The 24,510-nt window shown below is 45.0% G+C and overlaps 1 protein-coding gene across 2 annotated transcripts in view; it reads left to right on the forward strand.

The window, feature by feature from the left end:
* Window positions 1-349: 349 nt before the first annotated feature.
* LOC144798263 (hydroperoxide isomerase ALOXE3-like) overlaps window positions 350-24,510 on the forward strand; it is a 211,574-nt gene continuing 187,413 nt past the window's right edge. Inside the window, exon 1 of one of the 2 annotated variants that reach the window (XM_078669028.1) lies at window positions 350-580. In XM_078669028.1, coding sequence (XP_078525154.1) covers window positions 434-580 — 147 coding nt within the window. In that variant the 5' untranslated portion in view covers window positions 350-433. The remainder of the gene's footprint in view (window positions 581-24,510) is intronic. The other variant, XM_078669027.1, reaches the window with a different exon arrangement.

Raw genomic sequence — 24,510 nt, forward strand, 5'->3', positions numbered from 1 at the left:
TTGAGATGAGATCAAATTAAGCACTACCCATAGCAAACAGACGGCACAGGTCAGAGATGAACCCAGATGCGTCCCTATCGTCACTGTCGAGTCACATTCACACCAAGAAGTCACTGCTGGTTATCGTACAGGTGAGTCAATGACGTAGAAAATCACGGGCTGCATGCGCACGTAAAGCATTAAAAATAACACCGACTTCCTTCCATTTGTTGGATGGACATTTGGTGGCCCAGAGGGCTCACTAGGGAGGGACTGCCCCCTCCCCTCTAGAATCGAGCCCGAGTATCTCCACCTGCCTGGGCTCACCTCGTACGGATCTGGGCCAGCCTCCCTGGGTTGAAAAGGGGGCGGGTTTCGGGGAAGACGCTGCTGAGTCCTTTAAAAGAAAGGGATTCAGCCCGTGAAACTCTGGACCGCGGAGCTGCTCTCGGACATGGCTGCCTACAAAATACATGTGGAGACCGGCACGGCCTTCCATGCCAATACCCTGGACTCCATCTCCATCACTCTGTTGGGGTCCCTGGCCGAGGGTGGAAAACGGAGTCTCAATCACATTGGCTGTGATTTCCTTCCAGGAGCTGTAAGTAGACTGACAGGATTAGGCGCTGGTGCAGGAGAGGGCGGGTACAGTAAGGTGCACAGTGCATACACTATTATATTTATATGGCGCGTGCTACCCCTGACCGTTTACAGTCGTAATTTTCATTAAATAGAAAGTGGGTTGTGCTGCTTCGAGAGGCTAACAAAGGACCGGAGTTGCAAATAGCAGCTACCAATGCGGGTGGCAGATAGCGTGAGCAGCCCCGGTAGTTTTGCGTAACTGAGAGTGTTTGTCATAGCGCACCTTGCCAGTCGCTCGAGGTGTCTGCAGGTAGGTGCTGTTAGTTAGTCTCGACGTTTACTTACTTACAGCCTCTTTCCGCTTGGCTCGCGCCTGCCCTGTTTTCCTTCACTCGCCGCCCCACTCTCACATTTATCTCGATTCTTCGCCCATGAACTATTTCCTCATCCTCTTTTCTTTCGCTCCTGTCCAGTTTTTGTACACTTCCCAGTGCAGTTTTTGCTCCCTTCCCTGGCCCCTTTTCTCTCAGCTCTCCTTCTCTTCTCATTCTTTTATCACCACTCGCTGCTCTTCCTGCTACATTTTCTCCTCTCCAGTTTTTGCTGGACGAACTGCTTTCTCTCCTGTTCCTGTTTTACCTTTATTTCCTGATACTCATTACTCTCCCTTTCTCAATCTCAATCTTTTTTTTTACGAGTTACCAAACCATTTTTATTTTAAAAATATGCAATAAATCATGTTTCATTTCCAAAACGTTGTCTAAAATCCCTCAATCAATGCCTCGTTTTAGTCACCTTTTTAACTCCCGTCTGTCTCTATATGTCAGACCATGAACCTCTTTCTTTCCTTCTCACCAGTTTCAGCACTTTCAATTTAGTCCCTGGTTTCTACACTCCTCGTTTTTAGGTCTCGCCTAGACGAAAGCAAAAGCGAAGCTTTTGCTGTCTAGGGCGAGACAACTTATGTTGTCACTTTTGGGGGAATGTGGACAGCAGACTGTCACGCGCTTCTCCTGCCGGAGATTGTAGCTCGTGGGCGCGCACGGCGCCGTGCCCCTCTCCTGCACTCACACAGTTACAGTCACGCATGCGCACATACACAGGCAAACACACACTGCATACACACACGCCCCCCCCTCGCCGCCGCACCTACACACACACACTAGCGAACTGGCTCGTCCGGCTCGTACAGGCGTCTCCAGCGACTTCCCTCACTGCTAGTCCTCGTTCTCTTTTTCATTTCTACTGAAAAGTCCGTCTTCTACGTCTACTGGTGACCCTTATTGGCTGGTCCGCGCGCACAGTATACGGGAGACGACGCAGATCCGCCCTTCGAATTTTACCAGCTCTGTCGTCCTGTATTTGTGCAGCACGTTGGGGATTTGTACCTAGTGTTACCCTTACGAAAAGGTAAGTCATTCCGTAGGTGCCTGCCTCGTGGTTAGGGGCAACGATCAGCGCTGACTACCCATGCCTTTAGATGTTTATAATGCGCATGCCCTTACTTTTGCATAGTGCGCATGCGGGAACAGAAAACACTTTGTTTGGGCGGACAGTACTGACTGATAAGTCATGCCTGATGTTGCCACAACTCTTCCCCACGGCAGGAAATTAATGCCCATGTGTCTTTTACTTGTTTTCAAATTTCTTTTCATGTGCATGTGTAAATATTTAGCTGTTTTGTGAAACAATACTGAAGGCAGTACATGTCCGCATGTATTTACCGACAAATGCACACTGGATCGTGGTGGGTTTTGGGGTTACTTAAAATACAACTACTCGCCCCTGTGAAAATAGCATTGTAGTGCAAGCTCGGAGCGTCACTGGCTATTTAAACTTCTTAAGGAGACATTGGTTTTTTTTGCACGCCCTATGCTTTAACAGAGCACAGCTGTTGGCCTGGCAGTCACGATAAGTCATCAGAATCGCTCAAAGGAAGCACGATTTTATTTTGTTTCTTGTACAAAAAGAGAGACAGATAAATAGACGGTTGTCTGAATTTAGATCTCAAAACCAGTAGAACCGGAATCTTGATAACCTATGTTGCATGTCTCTACTGCCGGTTCAGCACCTCAACGCTGAGTCTTGAAAAAGCAGGCCGCACGCCCACAGTTCCCGTAACGTTCCATGACGTCAAGTGCATACTGGGAGCCCCTGTTTCAGCAGCTGGCCCTTCACTCACCGTCTGCAGGGCACAGAATGTATTAATGTGTTGTGGCTATAAAGCTCTCGCTGGATCCCCCTTCAGGCCAAAGCTCTCCCTAAGTGTGATAACATTTAAATAAATGAAAACGGTGATCTCTATAAATTGTATGGTGGCAAGGTCTGCCGAAGCAACTGCTTCCAGGCTGCTGCAGTAGGCGCAGTGACCCGCTGATCTATTTCGCCCTCAAAGACAAGAGTTGCGCCGGGGTTAATGCAGACATAAAGCGCTGTGTGCTTGGGTGTAAGGGCTCTGTACCTCTGGGATTCTGGGGGCTCTTAGTAACAACTCCTGGCAGGCGGGTGGGGGCGTTGACATGAACCACCTGAGTTACCTTCTGACGCCGTGTGCGTCACTGGCTGAATCCGAAATACTGTATATTGTAATATGTGGCCTTTATTTTAGTCCAAAATTAATCAATTAGTTAAAAAATACCACATTATACACGTAAGCTTACTTCTACCAATTAATTTAACAGTAATAAGACAATAAATATATTTAAACAGGTACATTTAGCCGTACGTATAGACTGCAGATGTCAACGTATTTAACCGCACAATATCAGATATAGGTCACTATAATGTATCCAATACTGTTACTGGAGCCGATAACACACTGGGGCAAAAACGTGTATTAGAAAAAAAAAAGCATTTGCAATGCAATAGGTCTCGCATATACGCAAGTTTAAGCTATTGGCATTGTAAATGACAATGCCTTTTATTTATGTTTTAAAAACAAAAATAAAAGGCATTGTCATTTACAATGTCAATAGCTCAAACTTGCGTAAATGCGAGACCTATTGCATTGCAAATGCTTGTTTTCTTTTCAGCAGCTGCATATCCTAAAGCGTCCCCTTTTCCCTCTGCAGATTTTGCTCAATATATCATCTTGTTACAACAATCAGCACAGTGCTGGAATTAGAATACATTTAATCCGGAGAACCCATAAATTGGGGCTCAAGGTGTGGCAAGTGAAAAGAGGTAGAGTCACGAGTGGCGGAGTCATGGAAAGCAGAGTCTGAGAGTCAATTTATAGATTTACTAGCAGCCCGTCCCGACGTTGTCCGGGTATGAATTGCCGCCGGCCAGTAGTATATTGTTTTGTAGGATTTTGTTTTGATAGCATTTCTTATCTTTGACAGGCCTGTGAAACGCTCCGATTCATAGTGCTCTGCTGATGCACTTAAGAGTGCGCGTTCAGTAGTGTGTGAACTCGAGTTTCCCTACTTTATTTTTCCTTGCAATATTATATAGCGCTAACTCGACAACATGGCATGAGAACAATTTACATTACAGAAGAACACATTCATTTGTGGTAGGCACGGGGAGACAAAGCGATTTGCCTGGAATCACAGGATGTTAAGCTGATGCCGAGATTCGAACGTAGCTCCCCAGCTCTAAAGTTCGCAATTATAGAACTTGTGGCGGGAGGTGTGTCTAAAAGTGTATGTCGGTGCTGGCCATCAATGAGAGAGACTTGTGCATTTTTCAAATGGGTGGTGAAAAAATATGAGTATGTTGCAGGAGATGTGGGCTGCCGTGCCACCAATGTACTTACCGGGGGAGGGTAAACACCCATTATTCCGCAACTTTCTTTCCGCATACCATCACTCCGCATACTTTCATTACGAAAGTACCATGACTCCGCAATGCCATTATAACGCATGGCATTACATTTTATATGCTTTTACCACGCATACATTTACAACGAAATTAGTTGTAAATGCATGAATGGTAAAAGCATGTTTTTTTAATGTTTGGATAAGGTAGCTATGGGTATAGGGGTATACATTTTGGGGTACTGAGGTATATGTTTTGGGGTGTTTGGGTATTTTAAGGGTTCAGATATAGTTTTGGGTTATGGGGTACAGGGGTAGTTTTAGGGTTTGGGGATGGGTATGGGGTTTGGGGTACAGGGGTATTTTTAGGGTTGAGGGCTAGGTTTGGGTTTTGGGGTATAGGGGTATTTTAAGGGTTCAGGGCTAGGTTTGGGGTTTGGGGTACAGGGGTATTTTTAGGGTTCAGGGCTAGGTTTGGGTTTTGGGGTACAGTTTTATTTTAGGGTTCAGGGGTAGGTTTGGGTTTTGGGGTACAGGGTTATTTTTAGGGTTCAGGGCTAGGTTTGGGTTTTGGGGTACAGGGGTATTTTAGGGTTCAGGTGTAGGTTTGGGTTTTGGGGTACAGGGGTATTTTTAGGGTTCAGGGGTAGGTTTGGGTTTTGGGGTACAGGGGTATTTTAAGGGTTCAGGGCTAGGTTTGGGTTTTGGGGTACAGGGGTATTTTAGGGTTCATGGGTAGGTTTGGGTTTTGGGGTACAGGGGTATTTTTAGGGTTATGGGGTAGGTTTGGGTTTTGGGGTACAGGGGTATTTTAAGGGTTCAGGGCTAGGTTTGGGTTTTGGGATACAGGGGTATTTTAGGGTTCAGGGGTAGGTTTGGGTTTTGGGGTACAGGGGTATTTTAAGGGTTCAGGGCTAGGTTTGGGTTTTGGGGTACAGGGGTATTTTAGGGTCCAGGGGTGGTTTTGGGGTACAGTGGTATTTTTAGGGTTCAGGGCTAGGTTCGGGTTTTGGGGTACAGTGGTATTTTAAGGGTTCAGGGCTAGGTTTGGGTTTTGGGGTACAGGGGTATTTTAGGGTTCAGGAGTGGTTTTGGGGTACAGTGCTATTTTTAGGGTTCAGGGCTAGGTTCGGGTTTTGGGGTACAGGGGTAATTTTAGGGTTCAGGAGTAGGTTTGGGTTTTGAGGTACAGGGGTATTTATAGGGTTCAGGGCTATGTTTGGGTTTTGGGGTACAGGGTATATTTATAGGGTTAAGATGGGTTAGTGTTTAAGGGTGTTGGGGTATTGTAAGGAGTAAGGGTGGGTTATGATTATGGGGTGCAGGGGTATTTAAAGGGAGCAGGGTGGGATTAGCACACAATATGAGACAAGGCATGAAGGGCGGAACGTACCACAAGCCCCCAGCGTTTGTGACAACCCCAGCACAAGCCCACAGCACAACGCAGACACGCCCATAAGGGACTACTTTGCTGGCACGGTTCTTTTACCTTTTAAATGTATATGGTGGGCGTCTGCATAGCCTATGTCCTTCTCCTGCAACTGCCCTTTCCAACGCTGTGTTGGGTGTTGTGATTGGTGCTGTGGTTCCTGAGATTACCCGCCTCAAAGGTTTGGGCTCTCTCTTTATTCTATTAGTATAGATTCAAGAGAAAAAATATGCTGCATAGAAATTGTCAACAAGGACAAACATTGTAGTAAATATATTCTACTTAATTAATGTGCTTGCAGCAAAACACTTCGGGTCTTATTTACAAGCCCCTAGCGCCGCCCATGCGTCACTTTCAATATGGGAAAAAGTGACCCAGTGGCAGCACAAGGGGCTTCTAAATAAGCTCCTTCGTGTATTTTGTAGACCGCAGATTTGTATGTTATGCAGGTAGGTCAGTGGGTTACTGCCTTTGACACAGAGATCCTTTTGTTACTTCCAATTTATAAGTTGTAATCCTTTTAATATAGTACAGTGTTCTATGAACAAGCATCAAAAAGCTGAATGCAAACTGTTAGTCATTGGCTTAGATCCTTTTTTCGGTCGAGCCTCGCGGCAGCGCGCATGCGCTGCTTCCTCTGCGACACTGCTGTATTAGTGTATGGGAGAGAAGTCGTGCCCACTCTTCTTCCATATTTTTTATTAGCTTGTGACATTGTCTTTCGTAAATGCTGCCTTCGGATTTGGTAATAAGATTGTTAGTCCCTCCTTAGTAAGGCCTTGACTTCAATTGTACCCTCCTATGGCGATTGACCCCTTTACTTCGGTTGTTTCACAGGAACTGTTACTTGGTCTGTAAGAACTATTTACTTTATTGAGTTTCTCTTACTGCAGGGCGGCTATGCGCTGCTTCAGCTGAAACCGCTTTTGTTTTTTAAACAGTAACACAGGTCCCTGCTTTCAATCACTTTAACCTGGCATCCTCTCCTGTCTGTTTCAAGCCCCCCCCAATAAAATGGATTTAGAAATGATTAGCAAATTAAGTCGTGTGAATTCCAGGTAGCACATAATACTGTGCTGGAGCTGACAGCAGTACACCTGTGGTACATGTCATCTGTACTAAAGCCACCTTATGGGTTGTTTTCAAAAGCCTGTTTTATAAAAAAAAACTACACCACTATCACCAATGCCACCACCACCAATAACACCACCACCGATACCACCACCACCGATACCATCACCAATATCACCGCCATTAATACCACACATCCACCAACATCACCACCACTGCCCAAAAAACACCACCAATACCACCTCCACCGATACCATCAATACCACCACCAATACCACTGCCAACACCACCACCAACATTACCACCAATATCACCAGCACCAATACAGCCACCACAAATACCACAACCACCACCAACAAAACCATCAATACTACTCCCTCAATCACCACCAATGCCATCACCAAAACCACCACCAATACCACCACCACCAATACAACCACTACCAACAATACCACCACCCATAGCAATACCACTGCCAGTGCCAATACCAGCGTCAATGCTATTACCAATATCACCACCACAATTACCACCAATACCACCACTACTAATAACACCAACACAAATACCACCACCAATACCACCACCAATACCACCATCACCATGAATACCACCACCAATATCCCCACCACCAATACCACCACCACAAATATCACCACCACCAATATCACCACTAATCACACCAATACCAGCACCACCAATATCACCACCAATACCACCACCAATACTTTCACCCATACCACCACCACCAATACTACTACCACCACCAATACCACCTCTACCAATACCACTACCAGCACCAATACCACTACCTCCACCACCAACACCATCAATACCACCACCAATACCACCACCAATAACATCACCACCAATACCACCACCATTAGTACCACTACCAGTGCCACCACCAATACTACGACTACCACCACCAATACCACCAGCACCAATACAGCCACCACAAATACCACCACAACCACCACCAATACCACCATCAATAGTACTACCTCAATCACCACCAATACCATCACCAAAACCACCACCACCACCAATACCACCACCACCACCACCAATACAACCACCACCAACAATACCACTGCCAATAACAATACCACCGCCAATGCCAATACCACCGTCAATGCCAATACCAATATCACCACCACTAATAACACCAACACAAATACCACCACCAATACCACCACCACCACCACCACCACCAATGTCAAGAAGTGAAGAAGTGTGGCTCAATGGTTAGAGGCGGCAGACCCGGAGGCTGAGGTCGGCCCGGGACCAGGGTTCAATTCCCCACGCGGCCGGGTGCAGGACCAATGTCAGCGGGCCCGATAATTCTCGCCTTGGTGCCACTTCAACCATGGGGTCCCACGCTGCAACTCTGGCCAATAGCCTGCTTAATCTCCACTCTAGCCCCACCACCACCGGGGATGCCTGGCTTCACCTTGGGGATGCCCAGTAAAGGGACCATCTCACAGGGAAAGCCAGGACGGGTTCCCCAGTGGTAAGCGCTGGGACACTCCAGGGTAACCACGCGCTCTATAAATCCAACATTCATTCATTCATTCAATACCACCACCAATACCATCACCACCAATAGTACCAGTACCACTACCAGTACCACCACCAATACCACCACCACCACCAATACCACCACCAATACCACTGCCAATAATAATGCCACCGCCAATTGCAATGCCACAACCAATCCACAAATACCACCACCAATTCCTTCACCACCAATACCACCACCAACAATACCAACAATACCACCATCAATACTACCACCTCCACCACCACCAATACCACTGCCACCAATACCACCACCATCAACACCACCACAAATTCCCCCACCAACACCACCTATACCACCACCACTAATAACACCACCACCAATACCACTGCCACCAATACCACCACCATTAGTACCACCACAAATACCACCACCAGCAATACAGCCACCACAAATACCACCACCACAACCACCACCAATACCACCATCAATAGTACTACCTCAATCACCACCAATACCATCACCAAAACCACCAATACAACCACCACCAACAATACCACCGCCAATAACAATACCACCGCCAATACCACCGTCAATGCCAATACCAATATCACCACCACTAAGAACACCAACACAAATACCACCACCAATACCACCACCACCACCACCAATGTCAAGAAGTGAAGAAGTGTGGCTCAATGGTTAGAGGCGGCAGACCCGGAGGCTGAGGTCGGCCCGGGACCAGGGTTCAATTCCCCACGCGGCTGGGTGCAGGACCAATGTCAGCGGGCCCGATAATTCTCACCTTGGTGCCACTCTAACCATGGGGTCCCACGCTGCAACTCTGGGCAATAGCTTGCTTAATCTCCACTCTGGCCCCACCCCCGCCATGGATGCCTGGCTTCCACTTGGGGATGCCCAGTAAAGGGACCATCTCACAGGGAAAGCCAGGACGGGTTCCCCAGTGGTAAGCGCTGGGACACTCCAGGGTAACCACGCGCTCTATAAATCCAACATTCATTCATTCATTCAATACCATCACCAATACCATCACCACCAATACCACCACCATTAGTACCACCACCAATACCACCACCACCAATACCACTGCCAATAATAATGCCACTGCCAATTGCAATGCCTCCACAAATACCACCACCAATACCTTCACCACCAATACCAACACCAATACCACCACCAACAATACCACCATCAATACTACCACCTCCACCACCACCATAACCACCACCAATACCACTGCCACCAATCCCACCACCATCAACACCACCACAAATTCCCCCACCAATACCACCAATACCACCACCACTAATAACACCACCACCAATACCACTGCCACCAATACCACCACTACCAATGCCACCAATATCACCACCAATTCCACCATCACCATATATACCACCAATATCACCACCACCCCCACTAATATCACCACCACCAATACCACTACCAATACCACAAATGCCACCTCCACTACCAGCACCAATACCACTACCACCACCACTAACACCATCAATACCACCACCACCAATACCACCACCACCAATACTACCACCACAATAACACCCCCACCAGTACCACTACCAGTACCACCAACAATACCACCACCACCAATTCCACCGCCACAACCAAAACCACCGCCAAGAGCAATACCACCACCCATCCCACAAATACTACCACCAATACCAACACCAAAACCGCCATCAATATTACCACCACCATTACCAGCACCAATACTATCACCACCACCAATACCACCATCTCCAACACCAACACCACCACGAATACCACCTCCACCATCAATGCAACCACCGCCACCAGTACCACCACCACTGCTAACATTAATTCCAATGTCAATACCACTGACATTGCCAATACCAGTACCACCTCCACAGATACCACCACCACCAATACTACCACCAATACCACCACCACTAATAATGGCACCACCACCAATACCACCACCACCAATGCCACCAATATCACAATCAATACCACCAGCACCATGAATACCACCAATACCACCACCAATACCACCACCACCCCCACTAATACCAATACCACCAGCACCAATACCACCAATGCCACCACCATCACTACCAACACCAATACCAGCACCAACAATACCACCACCAATACCACCACCAATACCATCACCAATACCACCAGCCCCAATACCACTACCACCACCAATACCACCACCAATACCACTACCAATACCACTACCAGCACCAATACCACTACGACCACCACCAACACCACCACCACCAACACCACCACCACTACTACTACCACTACCAGTACCACCAACAATACCACCATCACCAATACCACCGATCCCACAAATGCCACCACTACCAATACCACCACAAATACCACCACCAATACCACCACCTCCGATCCCACAAATGCCACCACCACCAATACCAATACCACCACCAACAATATCACCAATACCACCACCAATACCACCACAAACACTAATACCCCCACCACCAATACCATCACCACCAATAACACCAACACCAATACCACCACCACCATAAATACCACCAATACCACCACCAATATCACCCCCACCACGACCACTATCACCACCAATCCCACCACCACCACTACCACACCAATACCACCATCACCAATACTACCAATACCACCACCATCAATACCACCACCAATACCACTACCACCAATACCCCTACCACCACCAATACCACTACCACCACCACCACCATCAATACCACCACCAATACCACCTTGTGATATTTAACACTGTAGCTTTAATAGAATTTAAGGATGTCATTAGCTAAGTCACTTGCGTTGTCATGGGAATGTTCTATTATCAGTCAGTTGATGTCTGCTGGCATTGTATGTGGATGGGATCTTTATTCCTGGATTAAACTTCACTTAATCTACCTTCCTGTATCCTGGATTCATTGATGGAGATACTTCACTGGCGTAGTCGGCTTTGGAAACTTTAAAAAGGAGTGAAAAGATCTCAACATCAGTTTTGTGAGGAGGAAGAGACCAACTAAAAAAACTCAATCCTCAATTCTTAACTGGCAACCAGCACTTTGTACTTTCATCTCTTGATTACATCAGTTTCAAGACTTCAACATCAACAACTTTGACTGTAATTTTGTGAGTAATTACTAAAAGGAAAATTATTTTTCTCATATTTCAGGCTTGAAAATTATTTGATACTCAAGTATTTAATTTATCTTTCAACTCTTCATGCGTTAAACTTGTCTAAATATTGACTTTATCTTCAAGCAAGCATTTGAAGTTTTCACGCAGCAACATGATTAATATTGCCTGCAGCAGTGATGACATTTCATTTTTTTTTCGACCGGACTGGGCACTAGCTTTTAAACATAATTGTGGTTTATCTTGAACTGACTGTATTTGCTGTTTAACATCAGCCCTTACGATCACAATACTACTTAACCGTGAGCAGCCCGATCCAGTCTTAAAAGTAAACAAGCCTTATGTCATGCTGGAATGTTGAACACGAGCGCTGTCTTTCTCGTGCGCCTCTTTTGAATGAAAATAAACTTGTCAGCGCGTTATATTTCTTGAGGCACGAGCAGCTTGTTGGAAGCCTGTTGCTTTCCCTGATTGTGTAAACAAACCTCGGAATACAGCCTGTGTTTCCAAGCTTGAAAACCTCACCTCGTCGCATTTTTGAGGAAATTGAGGGTTGTGAATGGATGGCTCCAGTCGTCGCAGCGCGAAAACCTAATGGGGATTTGCGTTTATGCATTGATCTCAGGCAACTTAACAAATGTGTAATTGTTGACAGATATCCTCTACCTAATATCGCAGAATTGTTGGTTTTGTTAGGGAAAGGCAAAGTTTTTAGTACAATAGATCTTACTTCTGCATATCACCAGATTGAATTAGAGGAGTCTTGCAGAGATTTTACGTCCTTTATTACACCTTTTGGCACGTATAGATTCAAGAGGATGCCATTTGGATTAGTGTCTGCTTCCTCTGTGTTTCAACGGGTAATGGAAAAAGTTTTAAAAGATGTTCCTGGCGTTTGTATATATCAAGATGATGTATTAATCTTTGCAGAAAATGTATCTGATCATGATGTGACACTGAATATGGTATTGGAAAGATTCAGCAAACACAATCTCACTGTAAAAGCAAGCAAATGTAGATTCAGATCCGATTCGATAAACTACTTAGGGCATAATATTTCTGGTGAGGGCGTGAAACCAAAATCCGAATTGGTGGACACTATAAACAATATGGTGGCACCAGAAAATAAAACTGAACTTATGAAGCTTTTAGGCATGATTGAATATTATGCAAAATTTGTCAAAGGTTTTGCTGAATTAACAGTAAACATGAGGTGTTTGTTGAGGAAAGGTGTAGAATTTCATTGGTCTGATCAATGTGAGAATGAGTTCATTGAAATTAAGCGAAGGCTAAACAGTGCTCCTGCGTTAAAAAGCTTCAACCCTAAGATCAAGTCCATTTTAGTTACTGATGCAAGTGAAAAAGGGTTAGGTGCTGTATTGAAACAAAATGGTCCTGATGGCATACAAACCATAATGTTTTTATCTAGAAGTTTGAGAGACGCTGAAACTCATTATTCTGTTGTAGAGAGGGAGGCCTTGGCTGTGTTTTGGGCGGTGAGAAAACTGAAGAAATTTCTTTGGGGTCTAGTCTTTGATGTCCACACTGACCATAAACCCTTAGTGGAAATTTTTAGTAAGAAGGGGTTGGATCTTGTGTCTGGGAGAATATCAAAGTGGGTTATTGGCTTACAAGAATATAGCTTTGGTGTTCAATATATTCCGGGTGTAGATAATGGTATAGCAGATGTTCTTTCACGCCTAGTTTCTAAAAGTGATTTGGGAGATGATGATCATCTGGAGTTAGATGATGAATTGGTTTGTGCTGTTGATTACGAATTTCTATCAGAGAAAAAATGGTCTGAGGAGTTGGAAAAAGATGATACTTTATGTGAAGTTATGTCTTTGATGAAAAAGGGTTGGGCTAATAGCAGGGAAGGTTCTGCTTCAACTAAGCCTTTTTGGACGGTACGCAGTGAATTATCTGTTGATAATGATTTGTTGTTTCGAGGGACAAGGTTGATTCCTCCAACTAGTCTTAGGAATGATTTGATAGATTTAGTTCATGTTGCTCATTCAGGTTTATCCAAAACCAAAGAGAGGCTTCGCATGTCATATTGGTGGCCAGGCATGGATAAAATGGTTGAAAGGGTAGTTAGAGAGTGTATACACTGTAATGTTAGTGACAAGTCTTATAAAACGCACACGCAACCAATGTTTTTAAGGAAAAGACCTAATGGTCCTTGGCAGGACATAGCTTTGGATTTAGTGGGTCCCATACAACATAGGGATTCTCAGGTTTTCATACTGGTGGTCATTGATATGTACTCAAGATGGCCAGAGATTTATTTTTTGTCGGGAATTGATTCAGGTAAGATTATTCAATGTTTAGGTGAGTTATTTTATAGAGAAGGTTTTCCTGCAACCATTTTATCAGATAATGGTGTGCAATTTGTTTCCAAGGAAATGGCATATTATTTATCTTCTAAGGGTATTACGCATAAGACTTGTTCTCTCTACCACCCAGAGGCCAATGGTATGGTCGAGAGATTCAACAAAGTAATCAAAGACACTATTAGTTTAGCAAAAAACGTATCATCTGACTGGAAAAAATGTGTTTTGGAAAAGATAGAATACCGATATACTTCTCATGCTACAACTGGAAAGACTCCATTTTTGTTGTTTCGTGGGAGACTTCCTAACACACAGGTGGAGCCTTTTTGGGTTAACAAGTATGAAATGTTGAAGGGTAAAGAATGTGTATGCAACAAAGATGACATTGTTGAGAATGAGATGAATAAAGCTGAACGTAGAAAAGAATATTTTGATGTTAAAAATAGTGTTAAGAAAACTGTTGTTTGTGTTGGAGATATGGTTATGGTCAAACGTCCTGGCATTGTGGGTAGTTCAGATACAAAGTTTATGAAGCCTATCAAAGTGATAAAAATTCTAAACAATGCTGTGCAAACTCAAGATCATCGCATTTGGAATCTAAATAGAATCGTTGTTGTTAGAAAGAAATTGCAAGGTGGTGAGAGCTTGGATTCCAAAGAAAAGAGTTTGACTAATGATAAAGCAATTAATTCTGGAAATATTAGGTCTTCTATGCGTGTTTCTAGAAGGCCTTCTTATCTTGCTGATTTTGTATAGTTCTGTATCTGCATAATCTCATGTTTGTTATATATTTTGTTTTGGAGGGAAGGAGATGTGTGATATTTAACACTGTAGCTTTAATAGAATTTAAGGATGTCATTAGCTAAGTCACTTGCGTTGTCATGGGAATGTTCTATTATCAGTCAGTTGATGTCTGCTGGCATTGTATGTGGATGGGATCTTTATTCCTGGATTAAACTTCACTTAATCTACCTTCCTGTATCCTGGATTCATTGATGGAGATACTTCACACCTCCAACAATACCACCAGCAATCCACCACCACCAATACCTTCACCACCACCAATACCACCACCATCAATACCACCAGCAACGATCCGATAGCACCACCGCCAATACCACCACCACCACCACCACCAATACCACCAATAGCACCACCAATACCACCACCATCAAAACCAATACCACCACCAACACCACCACCACCTCCAATAGCTCAACCAATACTACCACTAATACCACCACCAATACCACTAAAATACCACCATCACCATAAATATCACTGATACCACCACCAATACCAGCACCACCAATACCAGCACCACCAATACCACCACAACCAATATCACCACCAGGAATATCACCACCACCAATACGACCGCCACCAATACCACCACCAATACCACTACCAATACCATTACCACCACCAATACAACCACCAACAATACCACTACCACCACCACCACCAATACCACCACCACCAATTCCCCAACACCAGTACCACAACCACCACTCATACCATCACCAATACCACCACCATTAATCCAATACCACCAGCAATCCCACAGCCAATACCTATACAAGCACTGCCAATACCACCACCACCAATACCACCACCACCAATACCACCACTAATACCACCACCAATATAACCACCATCACCAATACCACCACCACCAATACCACAACCACTAGTATCACCACCACCACCACCACTACCAATACCACCACCTCAGTGCCTCTCGCTCACTAGTTATAGCAGGGGCATTGTACAAGGCCGGAGCTGCAGCCGAGACCATACCTCCCTCCCTCCATGCCTGCCATAAAGCACATCCCATCCTGCTCGATGAGGTGAAGCCAGGGCCCTACTACAGCTAGAGTGTTTTATGTGGTCAAAGATAGCAATGACTTCATGCAATTCCACCCTGCACACTCAAATCGTAAAGAGGGCAGGAAATAGCCCCTCCTCCCGCTCCTCCTCCTGAGCCACGACGGTGTAATCACTGAGCGAAATGTGTTGGAGCGCTTTGTTAGTGTTTATAGCTCATATCATATGTAACTCTCACTTCACACTTTGTGTCAGTGTAAGTTACAACACTTACACATCTTCTTCACTGCAGTATTTATCATTACTTTGAAGATGTTGCGCGTCGGTCTCTTTCTCAGATATATTCAATCTAACAAGCAGTCGAGATGGCCCTTTATTGCAATGTTATAGGTCTCATATTTGCGAGAGATATATTCTGTTTTTATTGTAAATGACAATGTCTTTTATTTATGTTTCAAAACCCAAAACATAATTAAAGTTTATAATGTCAATAGCTCAAACTCACATGAATGCCAGACCTATTGCATTGCAAATTCTTGTTTTTTCCCTCGATCTGTTATTCTGCTTACTTAGCAAAGAAGCGTTCCTTTGGGTAGTAATAATGTCGTGTTAGTGCAGATAACCCCAATAACTGTGTTACATTTCAAATCCTGACTTTGTGTTTCTCCCAACCATACTCCCACTCACATCCGCCCAACACCATTGCGAAATGGAACGGACTGACATCAGGTCAGCAGTTCCGACCGCATCATTTGGATGCAGCCACACACAGTGTAGTCAGAATCATCAATTTTTCAATGGGAGCTTGTACAGCAGGTGGCAAATGCCCACAGCATAAGATCCCATTGGAAAATAGATGTTTCCAATCATCCCTGCACCGTGTGGCAGGCAACTCACGATGTTGAGGGGACACCATAGGTGCCCTCAGTGCAGGTTGTGGAGGCCGCGGAGGGATGGAGCCCCTGCTAGGGGCCCCAAAGACACTTTCCGACAGCAGTTCCATGTCGGAAATGCCAACATGGAACTGCTGTGGGAAAGTGCAATCATAATCCCGATTGCAAAAATGCCATCCTTAAGGGATTATGAGGCCTTTCCGACTGGCAGATAGTCTTCTTGAGCCAGCCAGATTCCCCAGTCAGAATAAACTCCGACCACCATCATTATAATACAGCAGTCAAACTTTAAACCTCACAGTGCAAATACATCTCTTACTTGCGAATAGGCTGATCGAAGCCAAAACCTTGTCTTCAAATGATAGTTTCTCTGAAATACGTGTGAAATGCTAAGCTGTGCGCCTTTGTTTCCTTCCAATACATTAGCATTTAGGTGGTAGAGTCAAGATGGCTCTCATCCAGGATAATACTTGAACAAAGGAAGGGCTGATGGTCAATTAAATCCAGCCTTTGTTTTAGGCCCAGGTGGAAGTGAAAATAAGAAAGCTCCCTTGCTGCTTGCAGGTTGCTGCTACGAAGAGAAAGCAGGCAATGTGGGAGTGTTGCTGAACTGCATCCCAGTATCAGGACAATACCTCAGGTCAAATTCAGCATATTTCACTGGATCAGCCGGATCCCTGATCCGGCTAAGAATTAGCTGCTGGAAATATGATCCGTTATGATCCTCCTAATTTCCTGCAGTGAATCAACATAAAGCAATCACCATATATTGTATGTCATCTCACAAACCAGTTCTACTCAAAAGAGTGTTAAGTTAAGAAAGTAAAAGCAGAGAAACTGTATTAGGAATCAGACATATCTAGGAAAAAACTGCTCCAGTTTTGCCCCCCCCCCCAACCCACATAAGCCATGCTTGTGTACATAGCCCAGGGCTTCAGCTTCATGGGTGTATGGCACAAAGGAACCCTGTGCATTGTAATGCTTGAGGGGGTAGGCGCTAGAAAAACATATTCTTGTTTTTGTTTTGTTAGTCTTGTTGGATGTCTCTGTCACATATTAGTGGTTACAGGGGCTCTTAGAAGATGGTCCACAAGGGAGGCAGTCCCTTTCCTTTGCGAAAAAAGTTTCTGATGCCTATTTCAGCAGGAAGTCTAGCCAAGTCCCAAGCTTTCATGTTGGCGCTGAGTCTGTAAAACAAGTATTGGAATAATGGTGGAGGTTTGCAAGGGCGCCATGCCATGCATTTGCTTTAACAGTCGGTACCTCCTACAGCAGACCACTTCTCAAGAAAAACATTATGCCGTCAGACCCATCTACTACATGCCAGTATGTAATATCTTAGATGCCCATACCTTGATAAAGCGTTTGAAAAAATGTGTACAAAACTCTCCAACTTCACTCAAGAAATAACTTCATGTTGGATCTGCAATCCAGATTCAGTCTAGAAAGCGAAGGAGCCAATCCTTCTATCTACATTGGATTATCTAAGAGTCACAGAGGACAAGAACTATCTGAATGCACTTTTATTGGACATATCAACAGCTTTGAATACTCTCCAAAACCGAGCAGTATTAATCAGTCTCAAGGACCTCGGCATACATAAGATTGCCTTAGAATTGATCATTTTCTACCTCAGAGGTGGTAGGCATAGTCTGGTATTCATGACGTCTTCTACACCTACTCCTTACATTCTAGAAAGCGCTGTCACACATAGTTCCACTGTTTCCCCTTTTCTGTTCAACATCTTTCTACCATCCTTGCCAAAACTGATTAAATGTTACAATCTGACACATTACAACTATGTGAATTATACACAGATCATACTGAAAATGGACAATCCAGAAGTGATCTAGACACTGAGACTTTATCACTGTCTCAGTGACTTACATGTCTGGATGTTGAATAATCACCCTAAAGTCATCACTGTGAAAGCTAAAATCATGACCTGCTGCACATGGCACAAATATCAACATATGACCATGTAGCCCAAGCAATTTGATTTACCACTATCTACAGCTAGAGAAGAAAGGAATCTTAGGGTGGCCATGGACCCTGAACTATCAAAGATTCCACCTCTAAATAAAGCTGTAACAAACTTCTTTGACAACATTAGAAATCTAAGAGGCATCTTCCCATACCTTGGAAACCAAGAATATATACACTTTTCACCCTTTGTGATATCCAAGGCCAACTAAGACAATAGCTTAAATGTATGCTTCCTCTGCTTCCTTATGCTCAAATTATAGTAAATTCAGCATGCAGCGGTAAGAACCATCAATCTCCTAGACCCCTGGTCATACCAGTCCATTATTGCCTCCCCACAGTCAGTCTATCAATGTTTAAGGCTCTGTGCTTCATCACAAAGCCACCCCAGGAAAATAACCAGAAAAGGACTACAACTGAGTTTTAAACAACACTCACAGAACACCTTCCACTCCAGATTACTGGCATGAACCATTGTCATCGCTTACAAAACTAAATCTATTAATGGATTTGCCTTTTCTGTCCAGGACATACTGGTCTGCAACTCATGCGGGCCACACTATTAAATATGCAAAGCACTTAAATTTCATATGTGGGCCATAATATGGCTATCTCTATGGTAAAACCAAAACATACCACTCCAGGCACAGTAACTGAATTGGCAATCCTCTAATAACACATATAAAAGCCATGACAAATAGGTTCACAAAAACGAGGTGCCCGTAATGAGGTGAGAGAGCTTCAGACACTGGGCATGGACAAGCAGTATAGAACATCCACCAACAGTTCACCATGGCCTTATAATAATACTCTCCCTCAAGCATTAGACCCTTACATATGGGCCTTCTATAAACCAATAGTGCACACCCTCCATTCTATTTGCAGTCCACACTAGTAAACGTTTCCAGTGCTTGATGATGGGCAACTGTAGAATGTGAGATTTGTCTCTTGGCTGGTATAATGGAGGATTGTAACTCTAGTCCTTCCCTTCAAACCTTTGTGTCTCAGACTCTAATAATGCATCAAAGGGCAGTGATTTCATGAAACCAGGTGAATTTCAGAATTTTCCTTCATAATTGGCTTATACATTTGTTCCCCCCTAACTCAAGTGGACACCCTTCTGCTGCATTTAGAATAGAAAGAGACCTGGCAGAAATTCACAACTTCAAAGGGTGTGCCAAACCAATTTTCAGGGGCACCAACCAATGTACACTTACAACTTGTCTGTTTATCTCCTGCACTTTCCATCCACCACACTGCTTAGCGCTACATTCTTAAGAAATCTAAGAGTACTGTAAGAAAGTGGATTACTATTTGGAGTCGGTGACTGACCACAACCTGGAATGATAACATTTCTTGTCAAGGTGAAACCTCTAAATCTAAATATTACCCTAACCTCAGCACACTGGGAGCTATGGTACAAAGTAGACAGACTAAACTTAGAGCAATGTATAACATATTTATGCAGTAACAAAACAGTAAAAAAGTCAAAACACCAAACCAAATTAGAAAAAGAAAGTAAAATGTAATAAACAATATAATACCAAAATGACAAAACACCAACAAGGAGGACCCAGATATGAATGTTTAAAGTTTTAAGCACAAATGGTGCCAGAAAGCATGAGGGGCCAATGATAGTCTATTGAAGCAGTAGACTTAGACTTTGGCATGCTTTGAGTCCAAGATCGAGGAAGCTCGGGTTTAATACACCACGTGGATAGGTGTGAGTGAAATTCTGGAAGGCAAAAAGCCCCCAAAATATTCTAAGCCTTACTTCAGAAAGGAACTTTGGCACTTTTTTGAAGAAAAGTATTTACGTTTCTTCTAAATCTCCATGCAGAACCTCATTGAATGTGTGGCCTTCATCATGGACTGAAGGCTGTATACCTGAAGCAGATTTGTCTGCTAGAGCTCCGGAGCTTTGGAAATTTTTCACTGAAAATCATTTCTATTTCCAAATTCAGAAAGAGACTTAGTTTTTTTTTTAAAGGTGCAGGGACAATGCTGAAATCCAATCTAACCCAGTGTAACTGGCAGCCAGAATATTTTTCTGGCAGGTCCTTCTGAAAGGCATTACCATTCCAAATATATAGAACATGATGCAGCTACTCCTTTCTGATCAGGAATTACAGATTTAACGTGTGTTAAGTAATTCCCAATGCTGGTCTATGAGAAGAATAGGCCTCACACTAATGAGAAACGAATGTGATAAAATGAAGAACGGGAGAAATGATGACTTACATTGAGAAAGGCCAAGAGGTTAAAAAGCATTTGCCAGTTTTGTTGCAAGCTAAATAAAACTTGATAACCAGCCCCTGAGTGCAAAACATTCCTTTCGAAATCAAATATATATATATAAAAAATAGGGGGCTCCTCAATGCATTTTCTCCATTTTAATTTCCATAGGAATTTTGAAACAGGCTACAGCTCAAACAGCTGAAGAGAATTACGAAATTTGGCCAAAAGGTAGGTCTTGGTCTAGAAAGTGTGCTTTTTTAAAATGGTGTAAATCCGTTCTTTAGTTCCTGAGAAATTCAAAAAATACAAATATCGATATCTGAGTACCAAGGAGGAGTAGCAAACCCCCCTGGGCATGAGCTTCACTCTGATTGGCTATCAACACTCCAAACCAGGAAGTGCTGGCAGCCATCTTGTAACTCGGTAACCGAGTCACAAGAAAAATACCCTGACCCCCCTAGGCCTGCTCAGGGGATCCACAAGGACCCCCAGGCCCAAAAAAAGCACTTTTTTTAAAATGGCCGAATTCCCGCTGGGTGCACAAATCCGGCCCCAATTTATTTTAAAATGAAGCGCAGGCTTCCTCGCTTTGTTTTCTTTAAGCCCCCAAGTATGCCAGGTCCCGGGTACAATGCCAAAATATTTAGTGGGCAGCCCTAGGTCCCAACCCCCTCATACACAGCCCTGGGGACCACCATCTGCCCGGTGCTTTGTGATAATTGAGGCTGGGGGCCTGGTGGGCCCCCCCAAGCCCTGGGGACCACCACCTCCCCGGGCTTTTGTTATTAATGAGTGGGGGACTCGTGGGCCCCCCAAGTCCCAAAAACCACCACCTCCCAGAGGCTTTGAAAATGTTGGGAGGAGGGCCGCGTGGGTTCCTGTAGCCCTTGATGGCCCTGGGGAGCGCCACCCCCCAGGTCCAGCTCCTGCAATGTCCTGGGGTGCCCAACCCTGGGACATTGCTGTTTGCTTTGGCAGGTCGGGAGCACGGCTTCCGCTCCGGTCATCGCAAACTCTGCATTGCTTTGTTGAAGTTTTGCTTCAACGCAGCAAAGCAGGATTGCTATTGAGCAAGGGGAGCTGCATGTCGGCAGCTCCCCTTGCTCAAAAGCAATGCCGGCTCCCACAGGAGGCTGGGAGCTGGCTTGGACCCTGGGGGCAGGTCAGGAGCATGGCTTCCGCCCTGTCATAGCAAACTCTGCTTTGCTTAGTTGAGGCGAGAGCCGGAAACCTGCTCTTGCTTCACCGCAGCAGAGCAGGATTGTTATTGAGCAAGGGAGCTGCATGTCAGCAGCTCCTCTTGCTCAAAAGCAATGCCGGCTCCCACAGGAGGCTGGGAGCCGGCTGGGACCATGGGGGCATTGGGGCTCCCCCACAGTCCCCAACGCTAAGATCCGGCCCTGGGGGTCAGGGTCCCCGTGGCCTTTGAAAAAAAAGAATTTCTGGGCCCGGGAGATGGAGTGCCTGGGGCCAAAACAACATGGGGGGGGGTTCCGCGCGCCGCCCTTCCTTGCTATAAAAATAATGTAAATAATGGCCAAGCCCCGGGGATGGGGTCCCCAGGGCCCATAGTTGCCCAGGGAAGGCCCCCCCCCTCCTTATAAATATGAAAAAAACCTAAGACACCACACCCCGGGGATGGGGCCCCTGAGGCCACATATGGCCATGCAGCCCCCTCCCCTATAAATGCCCCCAAAAATACTAAAAGGAGGAGGGCCACACAGCCCCCCTTCTAAAAGTATATTTTAAAAAAAGCATGCATCTTGCTAGTGGCCCCACCCCTTCCTTGCACCACTCTGCAAATGCGCCCCCTGGAGCATTCTAAGTTGGTGAATTAAGTCCCCTTGAAAACTGAGCGTCCCATGGGGTCAACTAGCCCCCAGGAACCCTCCAGTAAGCGCCACACAGCTGGATTGCAGAGGCCATGCCCCTTTTTACACCATTCTGCAAACACGCCTCTTGTCACACTGCTGGTGGGGCAATGAGGCCCTCTTGTGTCCAGATGACCTCAAGATACAAGTGGACATTATCCCCCAAGCAGCAGTGCACCAGGAGCCGCGTTTGCAGAGTGGTGTAAAAAGGGGGCATGGCCTCAGACCACTCTGATCAATCCAGGTATGTGGCTTTTACAGGAGGTTCCTGGTGGGCTAGTTGGTCTCCAGGGACCCTCAGTAATGAAGGGGACTTAATACCCCAACTTAGAATTCGCCAGGAGGTGCATTTGCAGAGTAGTGGAGAAAGGGAGCGTGGCCTTTGTCCACCTCTCAGCAATCCCACTGTGTGGGGCTTACTGGAGGTAAGAGGTAGGCTAGTTGGCCCCTAACGGACCCCCAGCAGCGAAGGGGACTTCAATACTCATCCAAGAGCGCACCAGGAAGTACGTTTGCAGAGTGGTGGGCAAAGGGGGCGTGGCCTGCTGTGAGAACTTAGCAATCCTGCTGTGTGGGACTTACTGGAGGAAATAGGAGGGGTAAGTGGCGCCAAGGATGTAGTGGGGGACAACTACCCCTCTTTTTACCTCCAGTAAGTCACACACAGTGGGATTGCTAAGACATCTTTGGAGGCCATGCCCCCCTTTCTCCACCACTCTGCAAACGCACCTCCTGGCAGACAACGGGATGGATGATAAAGACTAATTTCCTCCAGAGAGACTTTGGGGTCCAAGAAACCCTCCGGGTACCTCCTGTAAGTCCTTTGCAGCGTAATTCCTGGGCACTGGTCGGAGGCCCATCACCCTTTCTCCACCACTCTGCAAACGCAACTACTAGTTAAAGAAGTGTTTGCAAAGTAATAGGTTTTACATTTGCACGAATTATAAGCTATTTGCGTTGTAAATGTAAACGTTTTTTACTAATGTTTTTTGGAGTGGAGTGAATGTACGTTGTGTGTAGTGGAATTATGTGGTATTTTGTGCAGTGAAATTATTTGGATAGAAAGTATGTGGTATTTAGTGTTAGGAATTATGTAGAGTGAGATTATGTGTTATGGAGAGTAATTATGCGGTATGGTAGTCTGTGTTGTGGAGTGGTAACGTCAGGTTTAGTCTTCCTCATTTCCATAGAAGCTCAACTATGAACTCTGTGTGACAAAAAAAGAAGGAATCACTGAGCACTTGTGGACCTAGTCAGAGGTATGAGCAGGGTCACTGGAATTATAGCTATAATTGAAAAATATATCCAATTTGCAAAACTGCCCTTGCTGGGTCTACCAGCGGTAGAAACATTAGTGTTCCGGTCAAAGTCAACCCCGGAGGACTTTGTGTGTGTGTTGGTTTATAGGCCTCCACAATATATGCAGGAGTTCGCTCAGGCTCTTGCTGAAGCCTTAGCGCCGCTAGTAGTAGACCATGCCAATGTTCTCTTGGTTGGAGACTTAAATTACTTGGTTAATGAAGAGGATGGGGGCCTCAAGCATAGGGAGGATATTGACGACTATGAGCAAAATGTGTTTAACTGGCTGAAGGAGACCAGTGACGCCCATGCCCGCAGGCATAGCTCTAACAATATAGGAAACCACGAGGCCGATAAATGGTTCTCGGTAGAGCTGAGGATAGGGAAACTGAATCTCCGACGTTCAGAAAAAAAATGGCGCTCGGAATATTCGCCAGCCCTGAGAACCTGCTATATCCAAAACCTTAAATTGAAAAAGTCTCTACTAAAGCAAACCAAAGTTAGCCATTTCACAAATAAAATCCTTAAGACATTGAATAAATCAAAGGAAATTTTGAGAA

The sequence above is a fragment of the Lissotriton helveticus genome, chromosome 12 (genome assembly GCF_964261635.1).
Source record: "Lissotriton helveticus chromosome 12, aLisHel1.1, whole genome shotgun sequence".
Lineage (NCBI taxonomy): Eukaryota > Metazoa > Chordata > Amphibia > Caudata > Salamandridae > Lissotriton > Lissotriton helveticus.